This window comes from Pinus tabuliformis, chromosome J (genome assembly GCF_031772625.1).
Source record: "Pinus tabuliformis cultivar Carrire ecotype Pingquan chromosome J, CPIR1, whole genome shotgun sequence".
NCBI lineage: Eukaryota > Viridiplantae > Streptophyta > Pinopsida > Pinales > Pinaceae > Pinus > Pinus tabuliformis.
Window position 1 is genome coordinate 1473260551 of NC_142295.1, and position 18284 is coordinate 1473278834.

An 18284-nucleotide genomic window follows, 5' to 3' on the forward strand; every position below is an offset into this window, starting at 1 on the left:
TGTGCAAGGTCAGCCAGTTTTGTAATGTAGGCTCACATGCCCAACAGATGTGTCACACACCCTCATTGATGGATATATATACAGGAAAAGTTGGAGAGAATTTGATCACAACACAACTCACATCTTCCTCTCTCATCCTAAAAAGTACAAGCTACCTGGAGGACGAATTTCAGCCACACGTGGGAAGGACGAAGAGGATTTTTCTGCTGCTAGGGTTTCGCAGAAGTTTGACCAGCGTTGACTTTGGTCAACGCTTGGTCCAAACAAGCTGAAAACTTGTGGGAGGTTCGATTTTTGAAGGCCGTACTACCTGGCACAAAAATCGAGGTCAAAGGGTTGACCGTTTTGCTACTGCGTTGACTTTTAGCTTGCTGCCCCTGCGTTGACTTTTCAGGACAGCGTTGACTTTTGTAGAACTGACTTGGGTTGACTCATCTACTGGTTGGAGGGTTGTTGTGACACATGCTGGGTTGGCTGACCAAAGGAGACTTTGCTGGTTGAAGCATCCTGTTGACCGCCGAAACGAACACATACATTTTTCTTGTTTCTGATTTGTCTTCTGTAAGATCTGCTTATATGTTCTATCTGCATTTTGCTTATCTACTTGTATGATTGCTGTGAGAAAAGTGAAATTTCTCTTAGCATAGAACATCTACAAAACTTTACATGGTATCGGAGTTGAGGTGAAAACAAACTCTATCTATAGCAATCATCATCGAAGGAAATGGATTCCTCTAAGCTTGAATTCAGGGAGAATGACAAGCTGACTGGAAGTGATGACTTCCATGCCTGGAAGATGTTATTAGATCTCAAATTAGAAGACCATGATCTCCTAGATCATGTGACAGGGAAGATTCAAGAACCTCCATCAAATGCCTCTGCTGCTGTTAAACACAAGTATAAGAAGGGAGAAATCAAAGCAAAGCTGCTGATCAGGGAATCCATAAATAAGAGTCTGGTTGCCTACATATCTGAACTAGGCACATCCAAGGAGATGTATGACAAACTGATACTTATGTTCCGAGTAAACAATGTGAACCAAGTGCTATTCCTCAAGAACAAGTTGAAGAATATGAAGAAGGGCCGAGACGAGTCTATTCAACCTTTCTTTATGAAGTTGACCGAAACCAGGAACAATCTGCTAGCTATTGGGGAGACAATAGCTGATCGTGAGATGGTTCTCACCGCACTTGGAGGACTTCCATATGAATGGCAAGTATTCACAACTACCATTCTCAACAATAATACCATCCCTAACTTTGATGAGCTTCTGTCTAGATGTATGCAAGAAGAAACAAGGATGAAGGAATTTGATAATGAAAAAAATGTTGCCTATGTTGCTCATTCCCGAAAGAAGAACTCTGGTGGTTCCAAGGACAAAGGAAGGACTAAGACTCAAAAGAAGAAGGGTAAATGTTTCACCTGCCATAGGACTGGACACTATGCTAGAGAATGCCCCTTCCAGAAGAATTCTCCCGATAGTGACGACAACAACAACAACCGAAGGAATGGGAATCGAAGAAATGACAAATCCAAAGGAAAGAGGAAGGCTCACTTTGAAGGAAACAATCCACCTTCTAAAAGGACCAGAAATACCAAGTATGAGGAGTCTAATGTTGTTAATAAAAGAAATGAGTATATTCTAATATCTGCTCTCTCAGCTGCATCTTCGCCCGACACTATGGATGTCTGGCTAATCGATAGTGGTGCCTCAAGACACATCACCGGATTCAAGGAAGCACTTTCTGACATGGTTGAAAGGGATACTAATCTAGAAATTATCCTTGGGGATAATGCCACTTATCCTGTGAAAGGGACCGAGACTGTGACCCTCCACTTGTCTCAAGGACAAGTCCTCCATCTACAAGATGTACTCTATGTACCCAAATTGAAGAAAAACCTTGTGTCTGTATCTGCCATGGAAGACAAAGGTTTCAATGTAACTTTCTCTGATGGAAAGGTACTCATTGGAAGATGAGCTTCAAGGAAGCTATCTCAATTGGTTTTAGAGTTGGTACACTCTACCAGGTTGGAGGGAGTCCGTTGGGAGCTATGACTTGTGATACTATCCGTCAAACCGAACTATGGCACCGAAGATTTGGACACCTTCATTACAAGGCTCTTCCCGAAGCAAGGAAGGTGGTGACAGGGATGCCTGATTTTGGAAATAATCATAAAGGTGTATGTAAGGGCTGTGCTGAAGGAAAACATACAAGGGGACCTTTCCCCTCAAGTGTCACAAAGACATCTGAGATATTGCAACTGGTCCATTCTGATCTTTCCGGTATGTTGCCTGTAACATCCCTGGGGGGATGTTCTTACTATATGACATTTACTGATGACTTCTCTCGCAAAACCTGGATATACTTCTTGAAGAAGAAGGATGAGCCTTTCATGTGGTTCCGTACCTTCAAAGCCTTGGTGGAAAATATGACCGGAAAGAAGATCAAGATTTTGAGGACTGACAATGGCACTGAATATGAGTCAAATGAGTTCAAAGACTTTTGCAGAGAAGTTGGCATTAAGAGGGAGACTACCATTGCATATACTCCTGAGCAGAATGGTGTTGCTGAACGCGAGAATAGGACTATTGTGGAAGCTGCCCGTGCCATGCTATGTGACCAGGGTCTTCCAAAGTTTCTGTGGGGAGAAGCTGCAAATACTGTTGTGTACATTCAAAACCGATGCCCTCATTCCGCTTTGGACTCCAAAACTCCCGAAGAAGTTTTCTCTGGTAAGAAACCTGATGTCTCACATTTTAGAATTTTTGGATGTCCTGTCTATTTTCATGTGCCGAAAAAAAAAGAGAAGTAAGCTGGATGCTACTGGGAAGAAAGGAATGTTTGTGGGCTACAGTGAGACTTCTAAGGCATATAGAGTCTATGTACCTGGTCAAAGGGAAGTAGAGATAAGCCATGATGTCACTTTTGACGAAGATGCTTCCCTGAAGAAAGTAGTAGATCTTCCTAGATCTGAAGAAAACCATGAAGAAAGACCTGGAAATCTGGAAGAACCCAAGGATGAGACTATGCCTGATGTTGAAGGGCCAATGGACCCTATTGATCCTTCCCCTTCTCTAGGAAAGAGGCCATCATGGCTCAGGGACACCCTCGAAGATGCTGAGGGTCATGCTGCCCCAAGGGGAACATTCCGAGAAAGCAAGAAGTCGTGTAGATACCAAGGGTATCTAGCTGCCATGAGTACTATTATACAATCTGAACCTGGATCTTTTGAGGAAGCCATCAAGCATCAAGTCTGGAAGGATGCTATGCATGAAGAATATGAGGCTATTATGAAGAATGATGTCTAAGATGTGGTCCCGAGACCGAAGGACAAATCTGTTGTCACCGCTAAATGGCTCTACAAGATTAAACATGGATCTGATGGGAGTGCTAAAAAGTTTAAGGCAAGATTTGTTGCCCGTGGCTTCTCTCAAAAGGAAGGAATTGACTATGACGATATATTTGCACCTGTGGCTCGATATACCACCATCCGATCCATCATAGCCCTTGCTGCTACGCAAGGATGGAGTCTTCATCAGATGGATGTCAAGACCGCTTTTCTACATGGTGCAATAAAGGAAGAGGTGTATGTAGAACAACCTCTGGGATTTGAAGTTCAAGATCGAGACACTTATGTCTGCAGGTTGAAGAAAGCCCTCTATGGGTTAAAGCAAGCACCCAGAGCTTGGTATGAGAGGATGGATAGTTACTTGATGAAGCTGGGCTTCACTCGAAGCAATGCTGATCCAAACCTTTACTTTAAGGTTGAGGAAGGAAAGCCTCTCATTCTAGTGCTGTATGTGGACGACCTCTTCCTGACAGGTGATGACCCTCTCATTCATCAATGTAAGAGGGAGCTTGCTGCTGAGTTCGAGATGAAAGACCTAGGACTGATGCACTATTTCCTAGGCCTGGAGGTCTGGCAGAGACCTGGAGAGATTTTCCTTTCTCAAGGAAAGTATATTGTGAAGCTTCTGGAAAGATTTGGGATGGTGGACTGTAAGTCCGTGTCGACACCAATGGAACTCAACTTTAAGAAGTTGAGTGGCAGCGCTGCAGGGCCTATCTTGGCCAATCCTACTGAGTATCGTCAACTCATAGGAGCTTTGATGTTCTTAGTGAACACCCGTCCGGACATATGTTTTGCAGTGAATACTTTGAGTCAACAGATGGTTGAGCCTCATCATTTTCACTGGGTTGGTGCCAAGAATCTTTTGAGATATCTTCGGGGCACAATAAACCATGGGCTGAGATACACTGTCGGGAGTGTGATACTCCGGGGATATACTGATGCCGATTGGGCTGGCAGTGTGGTGGATCGTAAGAGCACATCTGGATGCTGTTTCAATCTTGGTTCTGCTTCGATCTCATGGATGAGCAGGAAGCAGAAGTCGGTGGCTTTGAGCACCGCGGAGGCCGAATACATTGCTGCTAGTATGGCCTGTTGTGAAGCAGTTTGGTTGAAGAAGCTCTTTAGTGAGTTGTTCCAACATGTGCTAGATACCACTGTAATACTCTGTGATAATCAGAGTGGGATTCATATGACTGAGAATCCTGTGTTCCACGACCGATCCAAGCATATTGATATCAGGTACCACTTTATCCGGGATATGGTACAGCGAGGCGCCGTAAGGCTCGATCATATAGGAACTGATGAGCAGGTCGCGGATATTCTCACTAAGCCCCTGGGGAAGGTCAAGTTCCTAACCTTCCGTGAGAGTCTTGGTGTCGTGGAAAGACCCTATGATGTGGGTCCTGTTGGACGATGAGCTCTGGGAGCTCTGGGGGGCTTTGGGGATAGCTTCTCGGAGCTATAAGCACTCATAATGCTTCTGCCCCACCCTTGTGATTATTGAGCTGGTTCGCCACTCATTTAATCTGTGCCCCGTATGCATCCTACCCATTGAGTTCAGGGCTCATGGGAAGTACCTCTCATTTGGCCAATGAGGTGTGGAAAAGCTAGAGACTATTAGCAAAGACTGATGGACGCATCAGAGATTGCCGTACTCTCTATCTCGGATGGCATGGTCCAACCACTTGATCTGGGATCAAGATTTGTGAGGTCTGGGACCTCTGGACTGATTATGTCAGTCAGGGAATGATGTCTTTGTGACTGACCCACTTCTGTTCTGAAATAAAGAAGCCAGCAAAGCAAGTTTCGGCGGGATGACTCACGATGTTAATTGCACTAATAGATGGAGTTCTCCCTAGTTGAGAGGGAGTGTTAAATTTGGACCACTACGTCCAAACTCCATGTTCTGATGCTCAGATTAAGAGGCTAATATTTTTGTTGGATTCCTCTTTCTGAGAGGTGTAAAATCCATATAAAAATAGTCTTAATCCGATGAGCAGAACTTATATTTTGAATTTATTATTCTTAATAAATTATATGTGCAAGGTCAGCCAGTTTTGTAATGTAGGCTCACATGCCCAACAGATGTGTCACACACCCTCATTGATGGATATATATACAGGAAAAGTTGGAGAGAATTTGATCACAACACAACTCACATCTTCCTCTCTCATCCTAAAAAGTACGAGCTACCTGGAGGACGAATTTCAGCCACACGTGGGAAGGACGAAGAGGATTTTTCTGCTGCTAGGGTTTCGCAGAAGTTTGACCAGCGTTGACTTTGGTCAACGCTTGGTCCAAACAAGCTGAAAACTTGTGGGAGGTTCGATTTTTGAAGGCCGTACTACCTGGCACAAAAATCGAGGTCAAAGGGTTGACCGTTTTGCTACTGCGTTGACTTTTAGCTTGCTGCCCCTGCGTTGACTTTTCAGGACAGCGTTGACTTTTGTAGAACTGACTTGGGTTGACTCATCTACTGGTTGGAGGGTTGTTGTGACACATGCTGGGTTGGCTGACCAAAGGAGACTTTGCTGGTTGAAGCATCCTGTTGACCGCCGAAACGAACACATACATTTTTCTTGTTTCTGATTTGTCTTCTGTAAGATCTGCTTATATGTTCTATCTGCATTTTGCTTATCTACTTGTATGATTGCTGTGAGAAAAGTGAAATTGCTCTTAGCATAGAACATCTACAAAACTTTACATGGTATCGGAGTTGAGGTGAAAACAAACTCTATCTATAGCAATCATCATCGAAGGAAATGGATTCCTCTAAGCTTGAATTCAGGGAGAATGACAAGCTGACTGGAAGTGATGACTTCCATGCCTGGAAGATGTTATTAGATCTCAAATTAGAAGACCATGATCTCCTAGATCATGTGACAGGGAAGATTCAAGAACCTCCATCAAATGCCTCTGCTGCTGTTAAACACAAGTATAAGAAGGGAGAAATCAAAGCAAAGCTGCTGATCAGGGAATCCATAAATAAGAGTCTGGTTGCCTACATATCTGAACTAGGCACATCCAAGGAGATGTATGACAAACTGATACTTATGTTCCGAGTAAACAATGTGAACCAAGTGCTATTCCTCAAGAACAAGTTGAAGAATATGAAGAAGGGCCGAGACGAGTCTATTCAACCTTTCTTTATGAAGTTGACCGAAACCAGGAACAATCTGCTAGCTATTGGGGAGACAATAGCTGATCGTGAGATGGTTCTCACCGCACTTGGAGGACTTCCATATGAATGGCAAGTATTCACAACTACCATTCTCAACAATAATACCATCCCTAACTTTGATGAGCTTCTGTCTAGATGTATGCAAGAAGAAACAAGGATGAAGGAATTTGATAATGAAAAAAATGTTGCCTATGTTGCTCATTCCCGAAAGAAGAACTCTGGTGGTTCCAAGGACAAAGGAAGGACTAAGACTCAAAAGAAGAAGGGTAAATGTTTCACCTGCCATAGGACTGGACACTATGCTAGAGAATGCCCCTTCCAGAAGAATTCTCCCGATAGTGACGACAACAACAACAACCGAAGGAATGGGAATCGAAGAAATGACAAATCCAAAGGAAAGAGGAAGGCTCACTTTGAAGGAAACAATCCACCTTCTAAAAGGACCAGAAATACCAAGTATGAGGAGTCTAATGTTGTTAATAAAAGAAATGAGTATATTCTAATATCTGCTCTCTCAGCTGCATCTTCGCCCGACACTATGGATGTCTGGCTAATCGATAGTGGTGCCTCAAGACACATCACCGGATTCAAGGAAGCACTTTCTGACATGGTTGAAAGGGATACTAATCTAGAAATTATCCTTGGGGATAATGCCACTTATCCTGTGAAAGGGACCGAGACTGTGACCCTCCACTTGTCTCAAGGACAAGTCCTCCATCTACAAGATGTACTCTATGTACCCAAATTGAAGAAAAACCTTGTGTCTGTATCTGCCATGGAAGACAAAGGTTTCAATGTAACTTTCTCTGATGGAAAGGTACTCATTGGAAGATGAGCTTCAAGGAAGCTATCTCAATTGGTTTTAGAGTTGGTACACTCTACCAGGTTGGAGGGAGTCCGTTGGGAGCTATGACTTGTGATACTATCCGTCAAACCGAACTATGGCACCGAAGATTTGGACACCTTCATTACAAGGCTCTTCCCGAAGCAAGGAAGGTGGTGACAGGGATGCCTGATTTTGGAAATAATCATAAAGGTGTATGTAAGGGCTGTGCTGAAGGAAAACATACAAGGGGACCTTTCCCCTCAAGTGTCACAAAGACATCTGAGATATTGCAACTGGTCCATTCTGATCTTTCCGGTATGTTGCCTGTAACATCCCTGGGGGGATGTTCTTACTATATGACATTTACTGATGACTTCTCTCGCAAAACCTGGATATACTTCTTGAAGAAGAAGGATGAGCCTTTCATGTGGTTCCGTACCTTCAAAGCCTTGGTGGAAAATATGACCGGAAAGAAGATCAAGATTTTGAGGACTGACAATGGCACTGAATATGAGTCAAATGAGTTCAAAGACTTTTGCAGAGAAGTTGGCATTAAGAGGGAGACTACCATTGCATATACTCCTGAGCAGAATGGTGTTGCTGAACGCGAGAATAGGACTATTGTGGAAGCTGCCCGTGCCATGCTATGTGACCAGGGTCTTCCAAAGTTTCTGTGGGGAGAAGCTGCAAATACTGTTGTGTACATTCAAAACCGATGCCCTCATTCCGCTTTGGACTCCAAAACTCCCGAAGAAGTTTTCTCTGGTAAGAAACCTGATGTCTCACATTTTAGAATTTTTGGATGTCCTGTCTATTTTCATGTGCCGAAAAAAAAAGAGAAGTAAGCTGGATGCTACTGGGAAGAAAGGAATGTTTGTGGGCTACAGTGAGACTTCTAAGGCATATAGAGTCTATGTACCTGGTCAAAGGGAAGTAGAGATAAGCCATGATGTCACTTTTGACGAAGATGCTTCCCTGAAGAAAGTAGTAGATCTTCCTAGATCTGAAGAAAACCATGAAGAAAGACCTGGAAATCTGGAAGAACCCAAGGATGAGACTATGCCTGATGTTGAAGGGCCAATGGACCCTATTGATCCTTCCCCTTCTCTAGGAAAGAGGCCATCATGGCTCAGGGACACCCTCGAAGATGCTGAGGGTCATGCTGCCCCAAGGGGAACATTCCGAGAAAGCAAGAAGTCGTGTAGATACCAAGGGTATCTAGCTGCCATGAGTACTATTATACAATCTGAACCTGGATCTTTTGAGGAAGCCATCAAGCATCAAGTCTGGAAGGATGCTATGCATGAAGAATATGAGGCTATTATGAAGAATGATGTCTAAGATGTGGTCCCGAGACCGAAGGACAAATCTGTTGTCACCGCTAAATGGCTCTACAAGATTAAACATGGATCTGATGGGAGTGCTAAAAAGTTTAAGGCAAGATTTGTTGCCCGTGGCTTCTCTCAAAAGGAAGGAATTGACTATGACGATATATTTGCACCTGTGGCTCGATATACCACCATCCGATCCATCATAGCCCTTGCTGCTACGCAAGGATGGAGTCTTCATCAGATGGATGTCAAGACCGCTTTTCTACATGGTGCAATAAAGGAAGAGGTGTATGTAGAACAACCTCTGGGATTTGAAGTTCAAGATCGAGACACTTATGTCTGCAGGTTGAAGAAAGCCCTCTATGGGTTAAAGCAAGCACCCAGAGCTTGGTATGAGAGGATGGATAGTTACTTGATGAAGCTGGGCTTCACTCGAAGCAATGCTGATCCAAACCTTTACTTTAAGGTTGAGGAAGGAAAGCCTCTCATTCTAGTGCTGTATGTGGACGACCTCTTCCTGACAGGTGATGACCCTCTCATTCATCAATGTAAGAGGGAGCTTGCTGCTGAGTTCGAGATGAAAGACCTAGGACTGATGCACTATTTCCTAGGCCTGGAGGTCTGGCAGAGACCTGGAGAGATTTTCCTTTCTCAAGGAAAGTATATTGTGAAGCTTCTGGAAAGATTTGGGATGGTGGACTGTAAGTCCGTGTCGACACCAATGGAACTCAACTTTAAGAAGTTGAGTGGCAGCGCTGCAGGGCCTATCTTGGCCAATCCTACTGAGTATCGTCAACTCATAGGAGCTTTGATGTTCTTAGTGAACACCCGTCCGGACATATGTTTTGCAGTGAATACTTTGAGTCAACAGATGGTTGAGCCTCATCATTTTCACTGGGTTGGTGCCAAGAATCTTTTGAGATATCTTCGGGGCACAATAAACCATGGGCTGAGATACACTGTCGGGAGTGTGATACTCCGGGGATATACTGATGCCGATTGGGCTGGCAGTGTGGTGGATCGTAAGAGCACATCTGGATGCTGTTTCAATCTTGGTTCTGCTTCGATCTCATGGATGAGCAGGAAGCAGAAGTCGGTGGCTTTGAGCACCGCGGAGGCCGAATACATTGCTGCTAGTATGGCCTGTTGTGAAGCAGTTTGGTTGAAGAAGCTCTTTAGTGAGTTGTTCCAACATGTGCTAGATACCACTGTAATACTCTGTGATAATCAGAGTGGGATTCATATGACTGAGAATCCTGTGTTCCACGACCGATCCAAGCATATTGATATCAGGTACCACTTTATCCGGGATATGGTACAGCGAGGCGCCGTAAGGCTCGATCATATAGGAACTGATGAGCAGGTCGCGGATATTCTCACTAAGCCCCTGGGGAAGGTCAAGTTCCTAACCTTCCGTGAGAGTCTTGGTGTCGTGGAAAGACCCTATGATGTGGGTCCTGTTGGACGATGAGCTCTGGGAGCTCTGGGGGGCTTTGGGGATAGCTTCTCGGAGCTATAAGCACTCATAATGCTTCTGCCCCACCCTTGTGATTATTGAGCTGGTTCGCCACTCATTTAATCTGTGCCCCGTATGCATCCTACCCATTGAGTTCAGGGCTCATGGGAAGTACCTCTCATTTGGCCAATGAGGTGTGGAAAAGCTAGAGACTATTAGCAAAGACTGATGGACGCATCAGAGATTGCCGTACTCTCTATCTCGGATGGCATGGTCCAACCACTTGATCTGGGATCAAGATTTGTGAGGTCTGGGACCTCTGGACTGATTATGTCAGTCAGGGAATGATGTCTTTGTGACTGACCCACTTCTGTTCTGAAATAAAGAAGCCAGCAAAGCAAGTTTCGGCGGGATGACTCACGATGTTAATTGCACTAATAGATGGAGTTCTCCCTAGTTGAGAGGGAGTGTTAAATTTGGACCACTACGTCCAAACTCCATGTTCTGATGCTCAGATTAAGAGGCTAATATTTTTGTTGGATTCCTCTTTCTGAGAGGTGTAAAATCCATATAAAAATAGTCTTAATCCGATGAGCAGAACTTATATTTTGAATTTATTATTCTTAATAAATTATATGTGCAAGGTCAGCCAGTTTTGTAATGTAGGCTCACATGCCCAACAGATGTGTCACACACCCTCATTGATGGATATATATACAGGAAAAGTTGGAGAGAATTTGATCACAACACAACTCACATCTTCCTCTCTCATCCTAAAAAGTACGAGCTACCTGGAGGACGAATTTCAGCCACACGTGGGAAGGACGAAGAGGATTTTTCTGCTGCTAGGGTTTCGCAGAAGTTTGACCAGCGTTGACTTTGGTCAACGCTTGGTCCAAACAAGCTGAAAACTTGTGGGAGGTTCGATTTTTGAAGGCCGTACTACCTGGCACAAAAATCGAGGTCAAAGGGTTGACCGTTTTGCTACTGCGTTGACTTTTAGCTTGCTGCCCCTGCGTTGACTTTTCAGGACAGCGTTGACTTTTGTAGAACTGACTTAGGTTGACTCATCTACTGGTTGGAGGGTTGTTGTGACACATGCTGGGTTGGCTGACCAAATGAGACTTTGCTGGTTGAAGCATCCTGTTGACCGTCGAAACGAACACATACATTTTTCTTGTTTCTGATTTGTCTTCTGTAAGATCTGCTTATATGTTCTATCTGCATTTTGCTTATCTACTTGTATGATTGCTGTGAGAAAAGTGAAATTGCTCTTAGCATAGAACATCTACAAAACTTTACAGGATACCAACAAAAATCACAAAAAAATGTGGATTTGATTCCCTAGTGTTATTGTAGCCATAGGGAAGTAGTAAATGTCCTTGAGCCAATCGAATTGTGATTAGCATGTATCAGGGAATAATCCCCATAATATTATCATGTGTGATATTCCCAATAAATCCTCAATATATTGCACATTTAATGCATCAGGCACATAGGATATATAAAATATCTCTTAACCTTCCTAAGAACACATTACAGTTTGATAAAAACATTATCAGGTGTAGAAGGAAAGGTTAACCACGCCAAATGTTTGTTAGATGGGCCTTAAATTATACCTATTTTGGAGGCTCATCATTCCCCACTACTGAAAAATGTTTCTCATCCTTTGAACAACCTAGTCATCTTGCCGCACCTCATTCATTGCCCCCAATAGCTTGCCTGACATCCCAAGTTGTCTCAGAAGTGGTGGCCCCCTCTAGATGAAATCCTACATTATCTTCAATCTAGTGACAAAAATTTCTTCATATCATCTTGCATAATGCTAGATTGAGGAATTTCCATCACCTTGCAGCATGTCATAAGATTATGTGCCTTGGTTGGCAACCAATGGCACCATTGTCTGTAAATATGTCCGTAACATGAAACATAAAGCATAAAAATATCTTATAAGTAAAATTTAGTGACAAAAATTTCTTCATATCATCTTGCATAATGCTAGATTGAGGAATTTCCGTCACCTTGCAGCATGTCATAAGATTATGTGCCTTGGTTGGCAACCAATGGCACCATTGTCTGTAAATATGTCCGTAACATGAAACATAAAGCATAAAAATATCTTATAAGTAAAATTTAGTGACAAAAATTTCTTCATATCATCTTGCATAATGCTAGATTGAGGAATTTCCATCACCTTGAAGCATGTCATAAGATTATGTGCCTTGGTTGGCAACCAATGACACCATTGTCTGTAAATATGTCCGTAACATGAAACATATAGCATAAAAATATCTTATAAGTAAAATTTAGTGACAAAAATTTCTTCATATCATCTTGCATAATGCTAGATTGAGGAATTTCCATCACCTTGCAGCATGTCATAAGATTATGTGCCTTGGTTGGCAACCAATGGCACCATTGTCTGTAAATATGTCCGTAACATGAAACATAAAGCATAAAAATATCTTATAAGTAAAATTTGGTGACAAAAATTTCTTCATATCATCTTGCATAATGCTAGATTGAGGAATTTCCATCATCTTGCAGCATGTCATAAGATTATGTGCCTTGGTTGGCAACCAATGGCACCATTGTCTGTAAATATGTCCGTAACATGAAACATAAAGCATAAAAATATCTTATAAGTAAAATTTAGTGACAAAAATTTCTTCATATCATCTTGCATAATGCTAGATTGAGGAATTTCCATCATCTTGCAGCATGTCATAAGATTATGTGCCTTGGTTGGCAACCAATGGCACCATTGTCTGTAAATATGTCCGTAACATGAAACATAAAGCATAAAAATATCTTATAAGTAAAATTTAGTGACAAAAATTTCTTCATATCATCTTGCATAATGCTAGATTGAGGAATTTTCATCATCTTGCAGCATGTCATAAGATTATGTGCCTTGGTTGGCAACCAATGGCACCATTGTCTGTAAATATGTCCGTAACATGAAACATAAAGCATAAAAATATCTTATAAGTAAAATTTAGTGACAAAGATTTCTTCATATCATCTTGCATAATGCTAGATTGAGGAATTTTCATCATCTTGCAGCATGTCATAAGATTATGTGCCTTGGTTGGCAACCAATGGCACCATTGTCTGTAAATATGTCCGTAACATGAAACATAAAGCATAAAAATATTTTTTAATCAAATACTAGAATTCAAAAAAGTGGAGATAATATGCATTCAATGCTATTCCATAAATTCTATACATCAGATACCCAGATATCCCGATAAAAATGACCCTTAAAAGAGGAATACCCTAAAAAACAATTAGAAACGCATCAACTTTCCTAAACAAAGTTGGTAGCAAGTTGAAGGATCTGTGATTGAGCTAAAATATGACAATTATTTGCGAACAAAACGTTCAAGAGCTTTAGGCAGATTTAAATCATTGGTCTTCTGCTTCTTAATTGATTGTTCCTTCTTTAGTTGTTGCTCAACAAAAGGCCGTTTTGCTCTGATCACATTATCCTGCTTTTTCTTTTGTCTTTTGCTTGGTTTGTTTCTGCCCTTCGTTTTATTTTTCAAAACAACATTTTTACCCGCAGCAATAGCTACCTGCATGTTAGCTTCCTGGGCCTGTTGAGTCTTAGTTTGCTGGTTTTCTCTCTGAGAGCGTTGCACAGCACCAATAGTTTCTGGGTCTAGCATAATCATTTCTGGCTGCAACTTATCAAGGAGTGAATGAATCTCTTTTTCACGACGCTGCTTAGCTGTTTCAAATGGATTTGCAACAAATGTGTCGAAGTTAGGCTCCCCTGATCCTGGTACAAGAATGGAAGTTATCCCTGTAGAATGTCCAATGGCAATTATATCCTCATATGGACAGAATGCAAGGTTTTGCACCTGAGATCCATTTACAAAACGGTGTTTCAAATATGGCCTTTGCTGCTTCGTTGTTAGAGCATCTCTCCAAATTTCTACTAGTGACTCACATCCAACAGCCAGTAAACCTCTTTGACTGACATCCAGGCTTTTTGCATGACAGGAATAGCCATGCAAAGGTGCATATTTTCTCAGATCCCATATTTTGATTTTTCCATCATTTCCTGCTGTAATCATTTGGTGCCCTTGAGAATCAAAAGCCAATGCAGTCACAGGACCATGGTGACATAGCATACTGATGAGAGGAGTGTTCATATTAGGGCTCCACATTGTAACAGTGCCATTGTTGTGTCCTAAAGCTATAACTGCATTATAAGGATTCATACGCATTACATCACAGCGACCTAGATGTGTTCGGTGTTGGGAAATCAATTCACCAGTACTCGTATCCTGGTATCGCAATATACCATACTTGTTTGTAGATGCCAGAAGAAAGTGCTTTGGAAGAAATTCAAGTCTTAGTGGGTCAGTGTGATCCTGGAAAAATTGAAATCAGCATTTACCATTTCCACTAAAGAACCATTGTCTCTAAGTAGAGATCGTGTCAGGAATAAATAATCAATCCTAAGTACCAAAACACCACGACTGTTAGCAGCATAGCATGCTTACCTTGAGACAGTGGATTTCTGTACCAGAACTGTCATAGATATAGATATACCTGCAAAATCCAACCATTTACCAAAACAATAAGATATATGACATAGCTAAAGGAGATTTGAAGACAAAATGCATTTCATGCTAGCAACCAAATTTACATATGCCCGTAAGGGGCACATCAGTTAAGCATAACTTGCATGTGTTACTTTGCTCCTACAATTATACCAATTGTGCGGGTATCAGCAGCAAGAATAAATACTAAATTCTAAACTGAACATAACTCACATATAAGTAGAGACCCAAACCAAGAAAGAAGAAAGGAGTTATGAAAACAATTATCAAGAGCCCAAACATATCAAGAGTATTTCAAGAGGATTTGTAGATCCGAGGGAGGGACTCTTCGAAAATTTCAAAATTTTCTTCGAGGGGCAGTCCCATCTGCAAACTTTGGACTATGATGAGCTGCCGTATCGATGCTGGCGTTGTCATAAACTAGGGCACATGGCAAAGGACTGCCTGTTGAGTTTCAGAGTCATAATCAGGCAGGGCTGGAGGCTGGTGGAGTATGGGGTGCAGGTAATGACTTCAGGCCAAGGGCACCGGAAAACAGTGATCCTCCTCCAGCTGTTCAAGTGGACAGTAGAACAATTCGGAAAGATTCAGAGGATCATAAGGAAATCGTGGAGGATGGACAGCAGGCTCAGCGGTCCAGAGAAGAGCCAGCAGTCGATACCGATAAGGGCACTGGAACTGGCTCTATTACTCAGGGAGCGGAATGCAGTGGCAGATCAGCTCTCTAAGGACGGTGCTAGGCAGGATCCAGGCTCTTGGCAGGTCAGCAAATGTCTAGATGGGACAGTCCACAGATACCAGCACCAGCCCTTTTTTTATCTATAATTACAGGCACATGGTTTTTATCTAGTTTTTTACACAGTATTATAGTTTGCTGATTTACCAAACAAACTGTTTTTTTAAATCAGTGACCAGTTTTATATGATGTAATTATAATGGCTGAGGTTTGTACCAACCAGATAGCTGATAGGGACAGTTGTTTATGGTCTTTTTGGTTATGATGGAACTCAAAAAGGGGACTCATGGGCTGGATAAAAAAGCCTGAAGGACATATGTTTTTTTATCTAGATTTTTGTTTTTAATCATGCTGGACAGATAGTGAATGCAATGGGCATGTACAATGTAACTTTTTATACTTCAATAAAAAGTTATGATTTTTCTGCAGAAAAGAAACAAAAATCAGTCAAATTGCCAATTCAAAACATATTTATAATTTAAAGCACAACATAATACATAAATTCATTTATTACAATGAATCAATTTATCAAATTAAGTATGCAGTGTGGAACTTGACTTGGGCATGCAAAACATTCCAATACATGAGTGGTTAAAAGCTGTGAATAGGAAGCAAGAAGTCTCGAGGTCAAGTGGCCAAGCTGGCTGCCTCTGCCTATGTGGTCTTCACTCAATGTCACTGTTGGGTCAGCATACAATAGCCTACACAGCTCACTTTACTCTAGGTACCATCCTCAGAATGAGAGGAAGTGCCCAGGGGTTTTCCAAGGAAAAAATTTCACTTGAGGTCTTTTCCTCATCCTATATGTGTCTCTAAAGTCTAGAATGTACTTCCTCTATTATACAACATATTTATATGGTCTTCACACTCCAATCAGCTAGAAAATCGGTATCACCCTAGTTCCTATCCACACTCCTTGATGTCTGTGATCCATCATCTTCATCCTAACAACCTGAGGATTTCTCCAAATAGAATTCCAGATAACAAACTTATTGGATTCATTAATTATTGTTGGGCAAGAGTTACAAGTTTTGCCAGAATCTATATGAAAGAGCCAGTTCGTCAAATGCTGGATTGCTGTGATAAAATTATATTAGTAAACACATCTTCGAGACTGACCATTAATACCTTGAAGTGGCATGTAAACAATAACATAATGAGGCAAGCATGTAAAACAAACAATCTCTATACTATATACTAATATTATACATTGATGCTAAGTGGATACTAACATGCTAGATGGGCATAACTGTTTTCTGAAGCAGCCATCATGGGCATAACTTTCATAATGATTTAACCATTGCAGCACACAAAAAAGGAAGCAACCAGCCAGATGTATATAAGAAATCAATTTCTCGGTTAATTCACAACATTTCTGGTGTTATCCTAGTTGGAGGGAAAATGATCAAATACAAAGTTGAGAGGTATACTTTTTCTGAGCCGTCGCAAAAAATAGCTCGTTATGCAGGAATTTCACATCACGCACTGTTTCTCTGACCTGCGAAGAATCATCAAAAGTTATCCAAAAAGCGAAATGTCTCCTCTTACAAGTACATGTTATCAGATATCTCCAAAAAGAACAATTAATTAAATCCTTTGACCTAATCCAATTTATCTGCCTAAGATAACCTTGGAAGCTTTACTGCAAACAAATCTCTATACATTCCTCTCCTAAAAAAAATAAAAAATAAAATAATATACATATATATGGAACTTGATCAGTTCATATATTTTGAGTTTCTTTTCACTCCAAGGCAATCAAAAAGGAGTGTTGTCTCATCAAGGTCCAAATCAATACAAGAAGTGGTTAGAAGATCCTTATTTCAAGAGCACTTTATTCAAGAAGAATGCCACATGGAAAAAGCGTCCACTCCGGGCCATGACACACAGTCAAAGAGGTTAAAGAAGGGCAACACCTCACCCAAGGAGGCATTCAAGGCACATTTCAAGGTAAAGACATGGTCAAATGCTTATATGCTCTATTTAACAAATACCTTAGCCAAAAAAAGAACAAATGGCAATTGGGTGTCGTTTTAACTTTTAAGGAAGAATTGTGGCCTAGTTTGAGGAGCGCTCCACCCCTTGTTGAGTATTAGAGAGATTGACAGATGGCATATGAGACCTAAAACAACGTCAAACGAGCATTTTAAGGGAGCACCCCTAACGTAAGAATGACATGCGGCAGGAAGAACTGTTCAAAGCATATTTTATCCATCTTTTCACCCTCTGCTGAGCGCCCAACTTTGAGAAAGTTTGCTTGGAGCAAAATGTGGATCTAGAAGAAATTTAATAATATTTTATTCCATAAGGGTTTGATGTGAAGAATATAAATAGAGGAGAGTTTAATTTGTAAAGGGCGTGGTTGAATTGATGGGAGATCTCCTCCAAGCTTTGTTGAAGAACTATTGGGAGGAAGAAATCAAGGGGCAAGTTTATATGGGTGGTTTACCATCTCTCTCGTGTTTTAAATGGGTGACTAGAGTCTTTAAAAGGATTGCCATTGTTTTGCTTCTGGAATAGCCATTGTAGTTTGGTAGCTGTATTCAATGAAAACATGAGCATCATCCTAGGGGATGCTTTGGCTTTGAAAATGTGCTCCAAGTGGGAGTGCCTATGGAGTGCCCTCTGTAATCCTTGATGTAACTTTGGATTTTAGAAGGCTGTCCTACCTTAATGGCTCTTCTAATGTGATGAAATCAGATTTGAAGATATGATGTAGTGTTGGGCTGTTAATGCACTGGAAGGCTGTCCTACCTTGTAACTTCATTTTTGGCTTTACGTTATGGTTGTTCCTACATGATTTAGTGGTTGCATGTTATTTTGGCC

At 41.5% G+C, this 18284-nt stretch overlaps 1 protein-coding gene across 10 annotated transcripts in view; it reads right to left on the reverse strand.

Moving 5' to 3' along the window:
- Positions 1 to 13116: 13116 nt before the first annotated feature.
- LOC149232942 (putative U3 small nucleolar RNA-associated protein 7) overlaps positions 13117 to 18284 on the reverse strand; it is a 109698-nt gene continuing 104530 nt past the window's right edge. For all 10 annotated transcript variants that reach the window (XM_089379569.1, XM_089379575.1, XM_089379568.1 and 7 more), the window contains 3 exons: positions 16889 to 16956; positions 14663 to 14711; positions 13117 to 14530 (listed from right to left, as the gene is read on the reverse strand). In XM_089379569.1, coding sequence (XP_089235695.1) covers positions 13514 to 14530; positions 14663 to 14711; positions 16889 to 16956 — 1134 coding nt within the window. In that variant the 3' untranslated portion in view covers positions 13117 to 13513. The remainder of the gene's footprint in view (positions 14531 to 14662; positions 14712 to 16888; positions 16957 to 18284) is intronic.